Below are 19,665 nucleotides of genomic sequence, written 5' to 3' on the forward strand. Positions count from 1 at the left end.
GACTTTCCGCTGGTCCCTTCAGGGTGGCCACAACCAGTCGCTCGCAATACTTTTGGCAGTTTTCAAAACGAATGCGCTTCCTGACAACCATTTTCATCTGGCCTTGGGATCAGCACTGGCGGCATTTTAAGACACTGACTGGGAATTGAACCTGCACTGCCTGCAAGAAAGACGCCCAGATCCTTGCCCACCTACCAATTTTCTCATTCACTCTGCTCATCATTAGCACCAAAACAGAAAACAAATGGCACCTTTCACAGCACGAGACAAAAGAGACAGCGCTGTTTCGACGGCTCTCGAGTTCCCTCTACTGGCAAGTGCCAGAATTAGCAATAACAGTGACTTTGGATTTGGCTTCTTGTGGACTTTGGGGTTCATGAGGATTAAACACTCGCATGGTCGTGTCGTTTCCCTCACAAGAGTTATTTAAATATGCACACTTTGCAATTACAAACATTTGCAGGTGTAATAGCTGAGATACAAAGCCCACCAACCTCTCCTTTCTCGGAGTCTGCGGCTCCCTGCTCTAATCAACACGAACTTGCCCATCTCCAAACCCCCGTCGCCATGGCACCCGCAGATGGCAACTTCCTGTGGCCCTGCCCGGTGATTGGTGGACAGACTTCCAAACAGAAGAACAGCTGGTGAGGGGATGATATATCAGCGAGAGTTTGCACTTTCATTCTCGGCGTTGTCTTATTAACGCTGCCGACGGATGCAGCATCTGGCAGGAAATCGGCACAAAAGGCAAAAAAAAAAAAAAAAAAAAAAAAAAAAAGAGAGGCAGAGAACAACCTGTTCTTTGGCACACAACAAAAAGATGCTGCAGTGAACATGATGTCATATTATCCATAGACTGATGCCATGGTGTCTCAAGGAACCAAGGCGTGACTTCATGCTTCATTTTTAAACCACACTGTTAAAAATTCAAAGAATAAGGACTAACACATAGTACAGAACCACAAAACCGTGCCGAGGGCGGATTGCTATGAATGTGAGGATCTCCAGATTTCACAAGACACTTGACAAGCATCGTACAAATACGCCCTCTACTGGCAGCTTTTGCGCACGACAAGCAGAAGTCCCTGTTGAGGCAAAACAAAAGTCCATCCATCCATGCATTTTCACTGCTGCTTATCCTCACGAGGGTCGCGGGGAGTGCTAGAGCCTATCCCAGCTGTCAACGGGAAGGAAGCGGGGTACACCCGGAACTGGTTGCCAGCCAATCGCAGGGCAGATAAAGACGAACATCTGCATTCGCAATCACACCTAGGGGCAATTTAGAGTGTCCAATTAATGTTCAAAACAAAAATGTCCCATAAATTTGACACACCATTTGAGCACAATACTTCCCGTTATAAACCCCATAATGCTTTGTGTTTTAATGATTGAGGGTATCCTGAATAACACAAAATACACTGCACTTGCTAATGACACCAAATAGTTCTGTGAATTAATAAGGTGCTTTAAAGACATCGCTTGCTGTCTAACCGCATGCTTCTGTGGTAGAAATCTAATTAAAACTGAATAACTTACAAATGCACAGTTTAGCCAGGGATGGATTGAAGGTGCTCAGTACTTATAGTGGGAGAGGGCCGGCTCATGGCAAAAAGCCCAAGCGCCCATCATTGCTCAGTGAGTTGAACGATTTTAACCAACAGAGGGAACCAAATCCCAGTAATAAGACATCTATGGTAGGATACAATGATTAGGTTGGATTGATAAAGTCAAGACAAGAGTTTGAATCACAAAAAAACAACATTTAATATCTGGTATCACAGTGTTAGTGGAACTGTAGATATAATGAACCTAAGTCATACAGAACTGATACAAATGTCATCTTTTGTTAGCAACCAGGTCAGCTGTATTTGTTCTTTTTTTTTCCAAGATAAACAATGCAAACACAAATCCAAGTATTCAGTGACTCAAGTGGATTACCAAAAAAAAAAAAAAAAAAAAAAAAAAAACCCAGACTGAGTCTTACTACAGGATGGCGATAGGCCCACCAAAAATATGGGAGATGTTTATTTTTAAGACCAAAACATGGTTGAAGTAATTAGACATCAGCGATAAATCATGCAGCTTCATCCAATGACACGACATTGTAAAATACATACTGAGGGCTTAAAATGCTTGTTACGTTTTTTTTTAATAATATATATATATTTTTACATTTACTCTGCATTCAAACAATACGAAGCAAGCCCTATACTGAACACCTGTGCTGGTGTCTAACCCACCTGTGGTAGTTTCTAGAAGTCCTGATTGGCATAATGAGTGTGATTGTGGAGTTTGGCCCTTTTTAGTTTTGGTTGCATATTCAATTGTGTAATTGTGCAAGTAAATAAAAAAAATGTAATTTATGAATGAGTAATACTTAAAAAAAAACATCAATGGGAATGGCCAGGATTTGATGACATCCTTGGAGCCTGCTCATCTTGTTAATGTGACATTCTTGTATTTGAAAAATCCAAAATGTCGTTTTTTTTAGTTTCAATAGCCCTGATACGTTGTAATAAAAAAAAAAGCAACACAAAAAAAACACACACACACACATAGTATCATTTCAAAGCTATCTCCATGAAACAGACCAGGCACCAGAACCACACAAATGACGACTCCATATGAGCAAAATCAACCCCATGTACAGTGCAGCGCTCACAATAAAGAAGCATGACATATTTCCACCCTGTAAAAACTGGCATTACATTACAAATACATAGTTAAAATGCACATATAGTCGACAACTCCTGCCCTTCTTTATAGGAAATCTGATTGGCACGATTGTCATGGAAAAAAAAAAAGTTTTTACAATTTTTCTTCCTTTCTTTTTTTTATATATAAAAGTTCCAGAATTGAATTACCTTCAGGGGGAGAAACCACAATTTGACAGTTGAAAAAGGTTTCACAAACTGTCGTAAATCATGCTCATATACTGTTGCAAAAAGGGCTACACAAAATTAAAGCGACTAACATGAAGATGGATCGATCTGTGAGGGTGAGCGCTGCAGATGTTGGAGCTACTGATACTACTACTTCAGAGCTACTGATAGAAAAAATGTGACCTGCTTTTTGTTTGATGATGTACTGTAACTAGACATTTTTTAACTGAATGCTACATGAGATACAAGTGTATTACTGTAATGCAGCAGTGGAAATTGAGTATGTTTGGAAAAACTATAAAATTAACAATGAAAATTCAATGTGTGTGTGTGTGGGGTTGGGGGTAGTAGTCCCAGCAAAGTGATTATTACTTAGGAACGAGGAGTTTTGGGGTGATAACTTTGAATTATTCAAATTTGATGGGCCAATATTTATTTGTTAGCATGCTCATGGCTTGGGGATTAGCCAGTGAATAAGTCAATATATTTTCTTTCTTCATGTAGAAGAAGACTGGAAGTTTTGAGATGATCATTTAAGAATTGTGACGAGTTGGACTACGAGATATGCCTGTGACGCGAACATCGTTGGTCAAAAAGCTTTTAAAATCCTGCTTGTTATGGATTGGATCACTTTACTGGGAGTGTTCAAATATGACTAATAAACTAAATGGACATAAAGTGATGAATGATGATTTCATATATAAGAAAGCAAATTGTATTTCCTCATATTGTGGATGGGGATGTTTGTTTATTAAACTGCAGAACATAGAAGGCCTCTATTCATTTGTGGGAGGTCTATTGTTGGATAAATATTGCTTTTGTCGTTAGATGTCCAATTGTTGTTTTGTTAGGTGTCTTATCCTAATGCAAATTCAGTTTTGGGTTAAAATGTTCAACATTTACACTCCATCTCAGCAGGTGGCATTTATTCTCTTGAAGTAGTGTGTATACCTAATTAATAATTACTGGTGCAACCCTTTACTTTTTTCCTGGGGGCTAGGGGTGAAATACAGTAATTCAAATCAATTCCCTGTAAATAAAAACATCGATATGCCAAATGGTTGTTTAGCGGTGAACTGTACTTGTCAGAGAGCAAATGGCGCATATTTCAACAAAGGAGATGTACAAACTTGCATAGATAAAGTGATACATCGGGGCAGCTTCACAGCAAAGTTCCCTAAAATGGAACTTTTGCTCACATTAACTGTACAGGCTCTTCATTTGCTCCCGGTGAGGGAGTAGCTGCTTGTTGCTGGAGGTTTCACTACCAACAAGACAAAACATTAACACTCGGACCACTAACATGCAAGTTTGTAATCTGGGCTATTAAATCTCCACGGGTGAAAACCTGATTGCGTGTTGTGATGCTTAAAACGGATTGGAACCAGTGCTCCTCCTCTTAAAAAGTAGAACTGAAGGAAGGCCCTTGTTAATACAGAACATTGATTCTAGATTCTAGACCACCCCCACCCACCCACACACACACACAAGTATGGCTATTAACAGAGCGACATATAAATGACATCATAGAACCAGCAGAACACAAAGCTTGACACTTGGAAAGATCTTTGTACACGTTTTCCCTGCGATTATATATTTGGATTTACCACACAGAGGGAAATGGCTGCTTTTGGCTATTCTCAATCTTAAGGCTACTGTTTCTGTTTTGGCTAAACCACCACTTGGGGCGCCGGCGTGTTAAAGGAGCAACATCTCTGAGAGAAATGTGGATTTGGGATTTCACAAAAAAAAAAAAAAGAAAGAAATCTCTCCGATTGGCATTTGAGTTGACACTGAATTTGATAAAGGGGAGTGCCACTCAATGACAAATATGCACATTGAAGTGGTGAGCCCCTTTAAAAACACACATTCCTTAAAGGTTTGGAAACGCTTAAAAATACAAGACAATACGTACAGCAGACGTGACTCAGTTCTATTAAAAGCATGAGGGTATAAAACAATGACATCATCGAAGGGGAGGCATTGTACGAAGCTGAGCGTAGCACTCCCTACATCAGCCGCCAACATGACTAATAAATCATATTGATGTGTGCAAATCAAGTGAGCGCCAAACATGCGTGGTGCACCTCTAATGCTACCAGACTGAACCTGTGGGAGCTACATCAGGTGTGGTGGTGGGAAGCGGAGGGCGGCTTCAGGTCAGAACAATAAAACGGGAGTAGTTCTTTGTCTATACGAGACAGCATCTCATAGCGTTTGTGATGTTCCACCAACACCAAGCACTACAAGCAGTGTCAATCTGATCCCCCCCAAACTACCAACTTATGAAAGTTCTGACCTGTGGGGGGTCATTTGACCCTGGCCCCCTCTCTTCAGGGCCACACTGTCAGATCGCTTATCTACCATGCAGAGCGATGGATCCCAAAGCAGCCCGGGCTTCGTGCAGGCTCAGCCCAAAAATATGAACCACTCAAAGCTGGTGGGAGGAGGACAACAAAAACAGCGTAAGAAATCAGATGAAGGGGAGGCAACATGAAGATGGGCTATCCTTTGGCCGGCTTTCCACATAATCTGCTCTCGGCGGGCGCATTTAAGTGGGCAAAGGGTCGTCGTCGCCTTTACTGCACTTGCACTTGCAGCACAGGACGATGGGAGTAGCCAGGAGGAGGAAGGGGGAGGCGACCAGAAGGAGAAGGCCAAACCCAGCAAAGATCCCCACCACCTGCAATCAGATAACAAGGTCTGACCAAGCTAAAGTAGGGGCCACAAAATATATAATCCAGATGTTTATTCCCTTCCTGCTGATAAAAAAAAAAAAAAAGAAATCACATCTCTAAAAGTTCATCATGACATAGTATTGTTTTTTTTTTAATCTAATCAAATGCTAAAAATTGCATAAGATTCAGTGACTATACAAAATGGCTACACACCCCCATTGAAATGCTAGGTTTGTAACATTAAAAAATGAGTTTATCGTTTCCAAAATATAGGCATTATTCTGATATATATATATATGATGAGGGGGACTGGCTATAAACAAATTAGATAATGTGGTTGTACAAGTGTGCACACCCTTTTATTACTGGGGATATCACTGCGTTCAGGATTAACCAGTTACTATCAAACTGGTGTAACATGCAAACACACACCTGCACAACTCACCAGCTTTGGAAAACATAAAAGCAAAGACAAAAATGTGAGCTGGTCAGTTACATGTCCACAAGAGGGAGCCAGATACTCGCTACCTTGGAGACAAAAAGTGTGACAACAGAACGCAGTTAGCATGTAACTGCTACTTGAAATGCCACAGTGCTCTTGTTTTTGAGGTCAATTTTTTTTTAATCACTAAAACTATTGTTTATCCAGTTGGCTGGATTACTAACTGCACTAATGTTCTCATTACAAAAACAAAACGGTTTTGAAAGTGTTTCTCTTTAAGAAAAGAAGATCCTTATCAATTGAAGTTGTCAGAATGAGGCTATATTCAGTTTGTAAAAGTTGTGCTGCTGCGTCGTTTCCATGTAGCGCGAGGAGGATTTGGAGGAACAAGGGCTTGAAATGAGGCGAGCCAAACAAAGACAGGCACATGTACGCATGAATGCTGTGAGCGAATGATGCCGTCGCTTGCTTTCCACCAGCTGAACTGTAATTATGTGACTCAGCCTGCCCCACTGGGCAACAGATGCTACTGTGTATGCTAATAATGACAAAAGAAGGAGGCTGGAATAAAGAGACACAGTAACCCTCTGAGAATCTTTTCTCAGTAAACATGCAAATCGTGGTTCGGGATGACTAAAATGCATCATCATGTTGGAATATTACAAGTCTTTCATAGTCATTCTTTTGACTGAGATTATCTGTACACAGTATGCCATGTGTCGAACTCAAGAACCTGGGGACCTGATTCAGCCCACCACATTTTTTTCAATGCCTAAATAATCATATAAATTAAGTCTACGTCATCTTTCTTAATAAACGGGTTTGGTAATTTTATTTTGGCACAAAATCTGTTCCAAATGTTGTTTTTATTCACTTTTTTTTTTTACAGGTACTGCTTTTTTTTTTTAAACCTCACCCACCCGATTAAAACATTAATTGAACACTACAATTAATATTTTCCACAAGTTATGATTTCAAAATGAATGTGTTGTATAATATATATATATATATATATATATATATATATATATATATATATAAAGTAGTATCATCCATCTATTTTCAGAGCAACTTATTTTCAAAAGGGTCACGGGAGTGCTGGAGCCTATCCCAGCTATCTGGCAGGAGGGAGGGTACACCCTGTACTGGTTGCCAGCTAATCGCTGGGCACAAAGAGACAATAGTTGCATTCAGAATCACACCTTGGGGCAATTTAGAGTTTCCAATTAATGCGTGTTCTTGGGATGTGGGAGGAAACCGGAGTACCCAGAGAAAACCCACGCAGGCGGGACCAGGATTTGAACCCCGGTCCTCAGAACGGGTGAGGCAAACGCTCTAACCAGTTGCTCAAGTGGGCCACTCTCTCGAAACTACAGTGTGTAAATTATTTGTTTTTAATGTATGGCTTCTGTATTTACTACGGAACCGATTTTCCAAAAAATCTGCGAAACTTAAAGAGTAATGGTCAGCACTCAACTGAGTGCTAGCGAAGTTACAATATTTCTTTGAAGGAAACAACCCAATTTCAGCTGTTACTATTATATCTTCCATACCAATGGCTTATGGCCATGCCACACTGAGAACGCCCGATATCGTTACACCCGATCTCCTCAGATCACGGAAGCTAAGCGGGTTTGGCCCTAGTTAGTACTTGGATGGGAGACCGCCTGGGAATACCAGGTGCTGTAAGCTTCTCTCCCCAGCTAAATGCAGAGAGGTTGCATCAGGAAGGGCATCCAGCGAAAAACTGTGCCAAACAAATATGCGTTCATCTGAGATGACACGCTGTGGCAACCCCTAACGGGACAAGCCGAAAGGAAATAAAAGAAAACTATTCCATATCAATGCTGTTAACTTATTGATTTTGCAAAGATTTTTAGCTGTTGGGGATGTAGACTTTTTGCTTTATTTTCTAGCCGATAACCTCTCGGTTATGTAAACCTTGCCAATGTGTGAAAAGGTGCATATAATTGCTTTGGGATGGAGATGGCAGAACACAGAGCAAGCTGTCCTTTTTCTTGCACTGGCCTCTAAAGATAATGTAGAAGGAAAGCACGTGCGTATGCCAGCTCAGGCGGGCGGAGAGAGCGAGAGAGGGAGCGAGAGAGGCAGAGCACGTGTAGAGCCACTCGGTGCCGTTAAGAGTGCGAGCCAGGGGAGGAGCGATTCTCACCTGTGTTCTGTGCCAGATAACAGATGCCCTGGAGTGGCCCAGTTTGTTTCGACAAGGCCCTTTGTCATAGTGGATCAGGAGGAAGTCGTCCTGTCATACACACACACACACACACACACAGGCACACAATACAGATCACGTTGGAGAAGTCTCGAAATGCGTGGGGAACTATTGTGCAAAACAAAATAAACGCTATTTGAGGAGGACCCACGTAATCTACATGGATGTTCCTGTGTAACTGCTGTTACGTAAGATGCGACAGTCTCCTCTATCAGTCGGTTTCATGATAGATTTGAGCGAAATAAACATGCAAGGACAGCCTTTTCCTTGTTTATCAAGCTGCATCTTCCTGGAACTACTGTGTCTGAATTATTAGAGTGTGAGGGCCAACTTACATCGAGGGATTCCAGGCAGTACCAACAGAAGGCGTGTTTGCAGTTCTTGCACATCATCTGTGCGCAGCCCTCGTCTCTCTCGATGTACACTTTGCATTTAGGACAGCGCTTGATGGGTACATCATCCTCATCATTTTTATAGAAAGAGCTGCAACAAAAAGACACGACAAGTAATTTAGCCTAAGCATGATGCAATTCTATTATTGTGTGTCTTTGCATGACCAACAGTTCCAAAAATCATGAATAATGGCTTTTTAGACATCTTCACACACGCTGTGGATAGGGGGATGAGCAACATCTCCCACGTAATGAAAACCAGTACAATATAAGAACTGTTTTTACAAAAAGAATATTCGATTTCCTCAAACAGTGGTGAGAAGGGACCCTGCATATAGTGTAGGTAATGCATAATCAATTTATACTAGGTTTTATTTATTTAGCCTTTATTGACCCAGGTAAACCAATTGAGAACGGATTGTCATTTGCATTGCCAACCTGGCTGCCCACATAGTAACAAAACTGGGGCAATGATCATGTACAGTATCCTCAATAACCTTTTAATAAGATCCCTCTGGAAAAATATGAGGTGAGTTCATGATTTCTTGCTGAATGTTGGAGTCGTTCGGGGCATAAAATTGAAAAGACCATCGACCAAAAGTAGCGCAGACCTTGGGAAGGTAAATAAAACTGCTGGAATGGAGAGTGCGAGTCGTAGTATACATACAGAACACCAAGACATTGTGGGGTCATAACATTGAGTCTTTTATAGATCGAAATGGACCAGTGCGTTCTGCGTCAGTGAAGATTAGGCCAATTAACCACGCAGTACTATTCATAGGGGTGGGCGTTAGTTGGAGTACGGATGATAAAGCAGATGGTAGCATGGGATATGATGTCCAGAATCTAAAGGAGAGGTACAGGTACTGTAGTGTATCTCTGTAACTTTAAGGAGAAACAATTTAGCAAAGCATGAATCGTGACAAAAATAAAATAATTATTGAGCAGTAAAACTATTCAATTTAACTCTCAGTGAGTTATTTACATTCTCTGCTCTACTTTTTTGTGCACCAGATCCTGTTCTATACACACATCAATCAAGTAAATCTACTTTAGCGTATCTGATTGACAGCTTTTAACATCTCCAGCAGCTAAAAACGGGTCAAGAGCAGCGTGTGTATCCAACATTTTGAAATAAAGCCAAAATATTCCTCGATAAAAGCTTGCTTGATAACGTGTAAGTTTCTCGACACGTCGAACTTAAAGTCATGGTAAAAGGTCAGGTATAGAAAGAATCAGCTTTCAGACGATGAATGTCGCTCTAAGTTGTCACTTGTTAATCCTCCCTGCCTCCACCATGGCCTCTGATCGAGGAAGCCTGACAGGCCTAATGACGTTTTCCACAGTAAGAGGATATCACAGAGAAATAGGTCAGCTGCATGGGGCGCGTCTCGGGGGCAGCCCTCTTCTGGAACCCCTCCATGCTGAAAATGGGCAGAGCGCCCAGGTGGGACCACATTTTAGTTGTAGCAGATTGTTTTATAACTTCTTATCAATTTCTGATGGAGCGCTGGCAGATTCAGCAACGCTGGCTGTCAGCCTAAAAACTATGGACGCACTTCATGAATCATGCACTTTATTAAAAATTGCCACTAAGGTAATTGGCCAGAGTATGACGTATTGATTGCTACTTGTCAATAGGTTTGACGTGGAAGAAGGTTGTCATCCTGGTTGTCAAGTGCAGTTTTATTATTGTCGCAATACAGGGTGCGTCGTAGTGAATACAGTAGAATTCAGGTCATCATTTGCTAATTTAATCTGTTATTTTATTGCATACAATCTTATTTTGGTGTATTTTAAGTTTTTTTAATTACTTTTTACACACATTTTGTTGACAACGCTTTTATTCATCCAACCATTTTCATCAATAGCTTGTTGGAGCCAGCTATCTTAGGGTGATAGGTTCATTCTATATCATCGATTGGTGTTGTTTTATTCATATTTAATGACAGTTTTACTTTTGAAATTGAAAAGGTTTTATATTCTGTGTTAAGTAGATTATCAAGATGTGAGCAAATATTTCTCTTATGACGGCAAACATTCTTTTGACACAGGAAGCTGTTGCATGGTCATCTCTTTCTTCAGTTCAGATTTTCAAATCGGAGGAACAGATCAGGAAGACCTCAATACTTTTAACATTTAAGTTGTATTTAAAAAAAAACATGACATTTACTTTCCCCATATAGAGAAATTTGAAATTATGCAAATTTTTGTACATTTCAACATCTATATGTTTGCTTAGAAAGTTTTGATCTATAAAATTCCCATGAACTTAGCAACACTACTGGAGAGATACAGTATTATAGTTGCACAAGAAGCAATTTTAGTTAAAAATGAATTTAAAAAAGAAGTGAAAAACTGTCTGTAGTCCCATTCCTCATCATATAAAAGACAATGTTGTGTGACTGAAAAAACATGTGCAAGTGTGTTTTATTTATCTTCTTTGATCAACAGATTGTCAAAATGGGAGCAGATTTTAGTCATCACAGAAGAAATTCTTTGGACACATGACGCTTTTGAGTATATTATTGTTGGTTCTCATGTTCAGTTTCAATTTGAAAAGGACCTCCTGATGATTATGTTTGACCTCATTCAAAATATTTTGTGTTGAACAAAGCTCACACATTTCTGTTTGACATCAAAACAGAAGAATGCGAAGAAATGGTACCTGTTCTCTCCTGGCAGGAAAGAGGTGATGGGAAGGTTGTTCTCCGAGCAGGCTTGACCAGGGTGCCAGTTGGCCTTGCAGGTCGAACAAAATTCAAGTGCGCAAACGGCACATTGGACCAGCTGTGGCAGCGCCGGAGAATCAGCCTCCTTCAGTTGGCACACGGCCTGGCATGTCGAGGAAGGGCACCACGTCCGGCAAGGGTCCAACAGCACCTCTTCATGTACAAAATGAACAGGCCATCATCATTTACATGCACGTCACAACAATTGTTTTTGCTTAATTACAGTTCAAAATCCATCTCAACAGTTTTGAAATGTGCTCAAGAAGGTTTCAAAGGTTAATCAGCAAAAGTTTATTGCAGAGAAACATTTAAGACGTTACCATTCAAAGCTATATCAATATCGTTTTCTTATGAGAATCAAATAGAGTCCCAATCAAATAACAAACAAAGCAAAACTATGCAATATATGTAAATAGTCACATAACTACCACTGAGTAATATGGTCACTCTTCCTGATGTAAAATTTTTTTTAGTAATTAACTATCTTTTGATAGTTGTGTGCTTATATTCCATTTTACTTTTTGCCTCAACGCTGCAAATTGTGAGATGCCTAACTGATTTTCTTTGTTCCTGTGACACAGTTCGAGGCATCTAGGCATGCATATACATGTACAGCTGTTCTTAAAAGCTTGCAGCTTGTATAAATGACAAGCATTTCTGTTCAATCCCAGTACTCATGTGGATGAGGTTTTTTTTTTTCATACTCCCAAACAAACTCAAAAGGTTAGTTACATTGGGTAGTAAAGAAACTAAGATATTGGTCTTCCATTTAGCAATATCTTTGTACCTCATTTTTATTTACTCTCTTTTATGGCTGTTAAAAATATAGATAGATAGGATCTAGGCAACTCTACAACCAAGTACTGTGTGTGAATACACAATCTCCCATCTACCGTAAACACTACATATCACGGCTGTTCAACAAATGTTTTCTTTTTTTGGATTAATTCAAAAGCTTCCAATATTTTGCAATGAATGCTTTTCATCTGACAGAATTTCATGAATGTCTAAATTTCCAATAACATGGGATTATTTACAGCAAGATGAGAGCTCAAGTAATACTATATTTGTAACGTTTTACATTCAGTAAACTGTGTGCTTGTTGTTCTCTGGTCATTGACTCCCCCTGTTTTACTCCAAATGTGGTCATTTCAAATGCATGTATTCTTGTACCGCGAGGAAAGTTCAATGTACAGATTGTGCAGGCTGGTAGGCGATGAACCTACAAGTTCAGTGCCTTTAATGCACGACTGTGTTGCTTGGTTACTGTTCTCCATGGCAGCAAGTTGCCTCTGGTAACGTGCGCATTTGCACGAAAGCTACTAAAGCAGTCAGCGAGACAACACAGAACCTGCAATGGAATCCAATCACTTTATCATATAAAATGTAGACTTTCCTACTAATTTTTTCCCAGCAGAGGATGTTTGTCCATGACTAAAACAGCTCAAATTGTGTCTAGTTTGCAAGGACATCACTAATAAAAAAAGGAAGCAAAACAGCACATAATGCTCATGATGACTGATGATGCTGAGATCCTCTCTTAACTGCCTGACGTCCTCCTGTCTCTACTTCACCAGCAACCATGTCCAACATGTGTAAATGATTGACTCAGTGCGCCTACACGTGTCCAGCATCCATTGTCGTCATCCCTTTTGTGTGTCGCTGCGCAATACAGTAGACGAGGGAGGGGGCTGGGAAGAGTGCACGTGTCTGCGAGACTGGTCGTCACCGAGCACGCCATAGCCTCGCTGAGGCACACACATGCTAAATAGTGACATCTTTGTCCACTTTTTTTTTTTTTTTTTTTGCTCGCATTGACTCACCTCTTTCGAACTGAAGCTTCTTGTATCTCTGCATCATCTCTGTGGCCACCATGCACTCAATCTACAGGGCCAACAGAAAACAGATTAATGTTCAATTAAATGTATGAATTGAAAGTATTCTTCATTTATAGAGGACATCAAGGAATTATCGTAGAAGGCAACAAAAAAATTGGAAACCTTCACATTGAAGATAAGCAGTTGTAAGATGGTTATCAACTTCTGATTCATTCAAACATTTTTTCTTTCAGAGGAAATAATGAAAACTAATCTGTTCTAATGGGATATCATACATGACAGGAGTCCATACCAATGGAGGAAGGTAAAGTTTTAGGTATGAAGACAGCTGTGTTAATTGATGGAGAAAAAAAAAAAAATATGTCCGCTGTGAGCTAAACCAGGAGAACTGAAGTGCCATGAGGTAGAGGAGAAGAAAGGTTTGGTCTCAGACTGACATTCACACGAAGTCATATCAGGAGCAGCGGTTATCCAAGAATTTAAAATAACAAACAAAAATAGACAGATACTAACTTGTTTACTTAATTGTAAGTCTATACAAATTAAAGTTTAAACGTAAGATACTGCTTGCAAAACTAAACAGGGAGACATATTGTTTACAGAGTATTTGATGTCTACAGTCCTGACAAACTCACAGGGTATGTGTTCATAATGGCTATGAGTCATCGCAAAGTTAAATGAAGATGTCAATACCTCATTTTCCTGCAAGTGCCCTCTTTTTGGGCAGGCAGAGTCTGGACAACTAATTGCAGTTTCAAGGCCTTCTTTAATCAAGAGTTCCACATACTGCTTCAGGCACTGCAGGCAACAGACAAAGTATACCAGTCAGAAAGTCTGACACATTGGGCAGATAAATGAATGCAACAAAACAAAATCATCACAGCAATTAGTCTGCTAACTCCAGAAATATGATAATTGAAAACATAATGCTGGGGCAAAAGGAGATGACAGACCAAGTCTGATCCAATCCAATTTCTTCATGACTAGTTGCTGCTCACCAGTGTACAGAAGACACATTGGCACTGTGTGATGGTGGTCATCTGCTCCAGGGGGAACTCTCCAAGGCACAGCTTACATGAGACAAGGGGGTCCATGGCCAGCTCCCACGTGGGACGGTACCGTGCTGCGGTCATTTTCGCCGCCACAGTGCTTTAACACACAAAAAAAGACAAAGGCGTGAGCAAAAAGAAATTGAACTAATGAGGTCGAAAATCTTTTGCATTACGGACATTCCAAATCTGTTACATAACTTAAGCATCAAACATGTATATCATCCAGAATCGCACACTAAATAAAGGTGAATTCCAATGCGTGTGCCTATAATGTGGATTTGTAGGGTGTGTGGGCTCCAATATCTCCATCTGAAAGGACATCATGTTGATTGTTGTATTTTTGTGGTTGGCAAAAACGATCATTTATCACTGCTCCCTTCAACACCGGATGGAACAACAGTTTTCTTATTCATTAAACATCAATGCGCCTCTGTGCCAGCAACGTCAAAACAGCCATTTTCACAAGTGTCATTTTTTACAGGAAGTAGTCTCAAGCGTACGTCAACGTTATCAAGCGCTGGCGTTGCTGCTTAGCAACAGACTGAATGAGGATTAGATGGGTAGAGGGGCCATGGAGAAGGAGAGTCAAAAAAGACACACTAAGACATTGTTTGCTTTCGCTGAACACGGTAATGGCAGACGTGCACACACCAAAGAGAAAAGCAAAACCTGATTTGCAACTTTATCGATATCCTCACCAAATATAACGGGTTCTTTCTTGGCCTACCCTGCACAAATATTTGGGGCAATTGATTAATCAGATTTTGAATACTGCACGTTGCTAAAACACACAATAATATGAAAATATTAAATATATGTTATATATTAAATGTTGAAAATATATGAACATTAATTCCACACTCACCCACCAAAGATTCAACGGATGACATTAAAATGTGACATCAATACACAGATTCAATTATATCCAATTTCACACCTTACGTGGGAGGAGGGGGGAAAAGTGTGAAAAGAGTAAAATGTGCACCTCGTGTAGGACTAAAATCATGTGACATTCAATCCATCAATTCAGCTAACATCTATTACATTGACCAGAAAGCACTGAGTGGAAACAACTCTACTATGCAGACACTGAATTTAAATGGCAATTTGATTTCAAGTGCTGAGCCAAGGTGTTAGTATATGAGAGTGAGTGGTTTCTGTGGCTTAAAAAAACATTCAGGACCCAGGAATATCGTTTTTTAAAAATCGGAAGCGCTCTGTCGTAAACGAGGATGATGATTTCCGGTGATCACAGGGAAAATTCTGCATTCATGTCATGTCATGTCGTGTCATTATCCAATCCGCTTATCCTCACAAGGGCCCCGGGAAAGCTGGAGTCTATCCCAGCTAGCTTCGGGCAAAAGGCAGACTACACCCTGAACTGGTCGCCAGTCAGTCGCAGGGCAGATATTGACACCATTACTGAGCGGGAATCAATCCCACGCTGCCCGCACGAAAGGCAGGCGTGTGCACCACTACACCATCAGTTTCATCATTTGGTAAAATTATTTTAGATGGCAGAAAATACTAAAATAGAGGAGAGAAGGGAAGCCATTTGAGCCTCACATTCAACTAAAGTCATCCTACTATGCGGCATCAATCACAAATCTTCAAAAGTATATTCTATTCAGGTCATGTATTTTAATCAATCTGGTCAAACCAACATTACAACATGAGATTAATAATGGATGGATAATAAAACTATAATTAAATTACATTCCAAACATCAAAACTTTAGAGTATGTTTTGACTGAATGCTGGCATATTTACGTACAACAGTTAGTGCTAGCACGAGCTTGCTATGCTACATAACGTTTTGTTGTCTACTTGCGAGCTGAAATGTACGTGAACCTAGTTCAACCAATCCTCGAATGAAAGTCTTCTTCTGAGCACCAGTGACAACCATCACACCTTTTTCCCAATTTTGCTCGAATAATTCACACACCGCAAACCATTGTTGTTGTCATCGCCGTGGTATCGAGTGTATCTGGTCGTGCTTGACTTGAGAAAATAAAGCCCAGTGGATAATAAAAGATGGGAAAAGATCTTACCACCAACATTTTATGTAAGTATTTTTAAATGACTTTATTTGCAGCCAGATATTTAGCATACAGTACATCAAAAGACACGCGATAAGGCTAAAAATAAACTACACACAGCGCCTCAAAGTGCCCAGGAAGTGAATATATTTGGCAAATTTGCGGAATCAATAGCGAATTACAAAAACAAAAATGGCAATGCATATGCAATGTATCAGAACTTTTACCCACCCCTAGTTACTGTCACCACGAATACCGAATAAGGATTTCGAGCACGATTCTGAGCCAGACGATACATGATTGACAGATATCTTAAAAATAGATTGACCACACATTAGACAGTCTATAGCAGTTGAGAAATATGGAGCCTGTCAGTTTTCTAAAGGGTGAAACAGCATCTGTCATAAAAACGTCAACACGATTTAACATGGCTGCAAAGATGACAAGGTTAATTTCTTTCTTCAAACATCAATTCTTTTCAGCACCCAAGACTCTCAAAATGAAAAACTTGGGAGTGAGATCAGAATTAACAGTGCTGTTGTAACGCAAATCCCACAAATGTATAAGATGACAACTTTAACAGCACCAGGGATGATAAAGTTGGATTGTTCTCTAAAATGTACCTTATATCAGATAAATTTAGATGTACAAAAGGAACACATTAAAAAAAAAAAAAACATGTCTTGAGGAGACGAGAGGGACATGAACATGCCTAATAATTGCATTCAGAGAGAAACGGTAGTACAGTGCATTTCCTGTGCTGCATTATTAACGAGACGGTCCACTATCACCTATACTTTAAACATGTGTACTTTGTCTGCACATTTTGTAACAGCCTTTTACAGTTGGAAAGGATATTTGATAGGGATGTCTCAGTCACAGTTTTGTCCGAGACTTCAATTTTAAATATCAGCTGATACCGAGTCCCAAACACAAATAAATTCAATGAAAATTTAGTGTTTAGCGAATAGAAATAATTTTAGCTGACCTGAATCAGGAATTTTGAAAATTAGTTTTACAGTAAACACTTGGGGTGTCATGAAACAATTTAAAACCCACTCAGGGCAGAGATTATGTGTGTGTGTGTGTGGGTTCAGGTATCCATGAATAACATTATTGTGGTTTCTGTTTATCACGGTATTGCAATTACTAAAGCTTTAAAATGTATATTTTTCAATGTTTGGGTAATTAACAGTACATTATTAAACATACGATTAAAATCAAAATGTAGTACAAGAGTAAAGATACTTCTGTCAATTCATTTTCCAAACTGCTTATCCTCACCAGGGTCACAGGAATGCTAGATCCTTTCCCGGCTAACTCTGGGCAAAAAGTGGGGTACACCCTGAACTGGTCACCAGCCAATCGCAGACCACATATAAATAAGATTTCATTCACAACTGACATTCATACCTATGGTCAATTTAAGGTCTTCAATTAACCTATCATTCATTATTTTTGGAATATGAGAGAAAACCAGAGAACCTGACGAAAACCCACACAGGCAAGGAGAGAACATGCAAACCCCCCACCATCAAGGATTTGAATCCTAGTCCTCAGAAATAGGAGATGTGGTAGACGTTCCCCACTGTGTGACCTTAAACACACTTATTTCTCAGAAATTGAAAAGCTACTCTTCTACTTTTCTCCAGTTTGTTTAGAACCCATCAGAGCACAAATCAGCTGATGTTAGCCATGCTAGTTACCCAAGTTATCCATGTGTGCCTGTATCAAGTAAGGCTTGGACTCACGAGGCATCAGCAGCCATCAGCAGCCAATCACACTGCAGCAGGGCCTGTCTTGTTTACAAGTTAGATTCATAATTCTGTCACTGCACACTACTGGGGCCCTGCTTCTTTGACCAAAACAATAATTGAAATTCAATACTTCACTTATTGATTTTTTGTAATGGTTATTATATTTGTAAAGCACATTGCTGAACATTGGTTGCTTTTTAAAGCACTATATATAATCAAGGTATCAAGAAAAAGTTCTATGTGATTTCATATGATTACGAAAAGATCACGAGTGCATTGTTCCTAAAATTAAATTAGCAAGTAATTCTGCTCCAAGGGATTAGAATACAGCCTCCCCAGTGTCTGTTGTGTTATGAATCAGGGGTTGAACATTCATTCAGTCTGAAGGGAATCCACTCATTGTTCAGCTTATTGGGGCTGCATTCATGCGACTCTACCTCCACGGCCATTAGACAAAACCATAAAAATCCATAACAACTCATTGCACAACACGAGTCAAGATGGAATGAGTGGAGATGCAATGATAATTTCTCTTGGGAGCAACAAGAAAAAGAAATGCATTATTATTACTTTGTTTCATCTTCCAATGATAACCTGAACATTAAGGTGTCTGGGTATTTTTTTTTTTAATTTTATAGTTTACCTCCCATGATCGACTGTAAAACTTCACAAATCAATAGTAGCTTTGAAGTTCTAACATTATTATTTTATAGGTCTTGGAGACTATTTTAAAGAAAGTTTACTATTAAAACTAATTTCATTGTACATTTTGCAATTACTACAAAGCTTCCAATTCAAATATAAAATCTTGCTCATGTACTCCTACATTAAATATCTTGTTACAGTATATAAATGACATCATAATAGCACATTAAGAATTACACCTAGTCATTCAGCCCATCTCAAAAGTGTATGCGGTTCAAAAGCCAGTCTGCAGACTGAAAGGAGGAAGCAGTTTTAGGGGGGAAAAACTTCATAGAATGATGATTCAATTTAAATTCAAATGTCTATTGGTCTTTGATAGTGTTGGACATTGTTTGAATTTGAACGGTTCCAAATGATTCTTGATTCCGATCTTTTTAGGGAGATGGGTCAAAAATGTTGGCATGATTTAAAAAAGGGGTACCCAAATTATGAACATTCATTTTCTTAGCAGACCACAGCTGAGACTAAAATGAACATTTGGCTCAGGTTATTTAGAACCAGTGTTAAGAGTAAACCTATGAATTGAAAGCAGTGTATGGAACTTACCCAATTGACTTAATATCATTCATTTATGTTTCTACTAAATGTTACATATAACATTGGTAAAATCGTTATTTGTGACTATCAGAACAAATCATTTATATGTACAAGTTTTACTTTGACTTCCTGTTTTTAAGCTTGTAACTTGAAGGATACCCATCGAAATTCAGCATTTTGGCATCAGTGATTTTAACTATGTATTTTTTTAATGGTCTATAAGCTATAAAACAAAACAATTCCTTTCCTTTCCCACAGATGAGGCACAAGGTTAGTGTGTTAATGTTAGTGTAATAAAATTGTGAATTGTTTCGCCAATTAATTGTGACGTAGAGTTGCTATAGAGAAGTTTTAGCTCGCTGCGATGCTTTTTTGTCA

At 39.4% G+C, this 19,665-nt stretch overlaps 1 protein-coding gene and 1 pseudogene across 1 annotated transcript in view; one reads left to right on the plus strand and one right to left on the minus strand.

The window, feature by feature from the left end:
* Positions 1–1,945: 1,945 nt before the first annotated feature.
* The window catches only part of rnf144aa (ring finger protein 144aa), a 31,189-nt gene continuing 13,469 nt past the window's right edge, over positions 1,946–19,665 (minus strand). The window contains exons 2-8 of the mRNA XM_061844308.1: positions 14,196–14,346; positions 13,891–13,995; positions 13,183–13,243; positions 11,296–11,512; positions 8,571–8,718; positions 8,176–8,265; positions 1,946–5,565 (exon numbers count right to left, since the gene is read on the minus strand). Coding sequence (XP_061700292.1) covers positions 5,434–5,565; positions 8,176–8,265; positions 8,571–8,718; positions 11,296–11,512; positions 13,183–13,243; positions 13,891–13,995; positions 14,196–14,330 — 888 coding nt within the window. The 5' untranslated portion in view covers positions 14,331–14,346 and the 3' untranslated portion in view covers positions 1,946–5,433. The remainder of the gene's footprint in view (positions 5,566–8,175; positions 8,266–8,570; positions 8,719–11,295; positions 11,513–13,182; positions 13,244–13,890; positions 13,996–14,195; positions 14,347–19,665) is intronic.
* Positions 7,561–7,694, plus strand: LOC133513878 (5S ribosomal RNA; annotated as a pseudogene).

This window comes from Syngnathoides biaculeatus, chromosome 15 (assembly GCF_019802595.1).
Source record: "Syngnathoides biaculeatus isolate LvHL_M chromosome 15, ASM1980259v1, whole genome shotgun sequence".
Taxonomy (NCBI): Eukaryota; Metazoa; Chordata; class Actinopteri; order Syngnathiformes; family Syngnathidae; genus Syngnathoides; species Syngnathoides biaculeatus.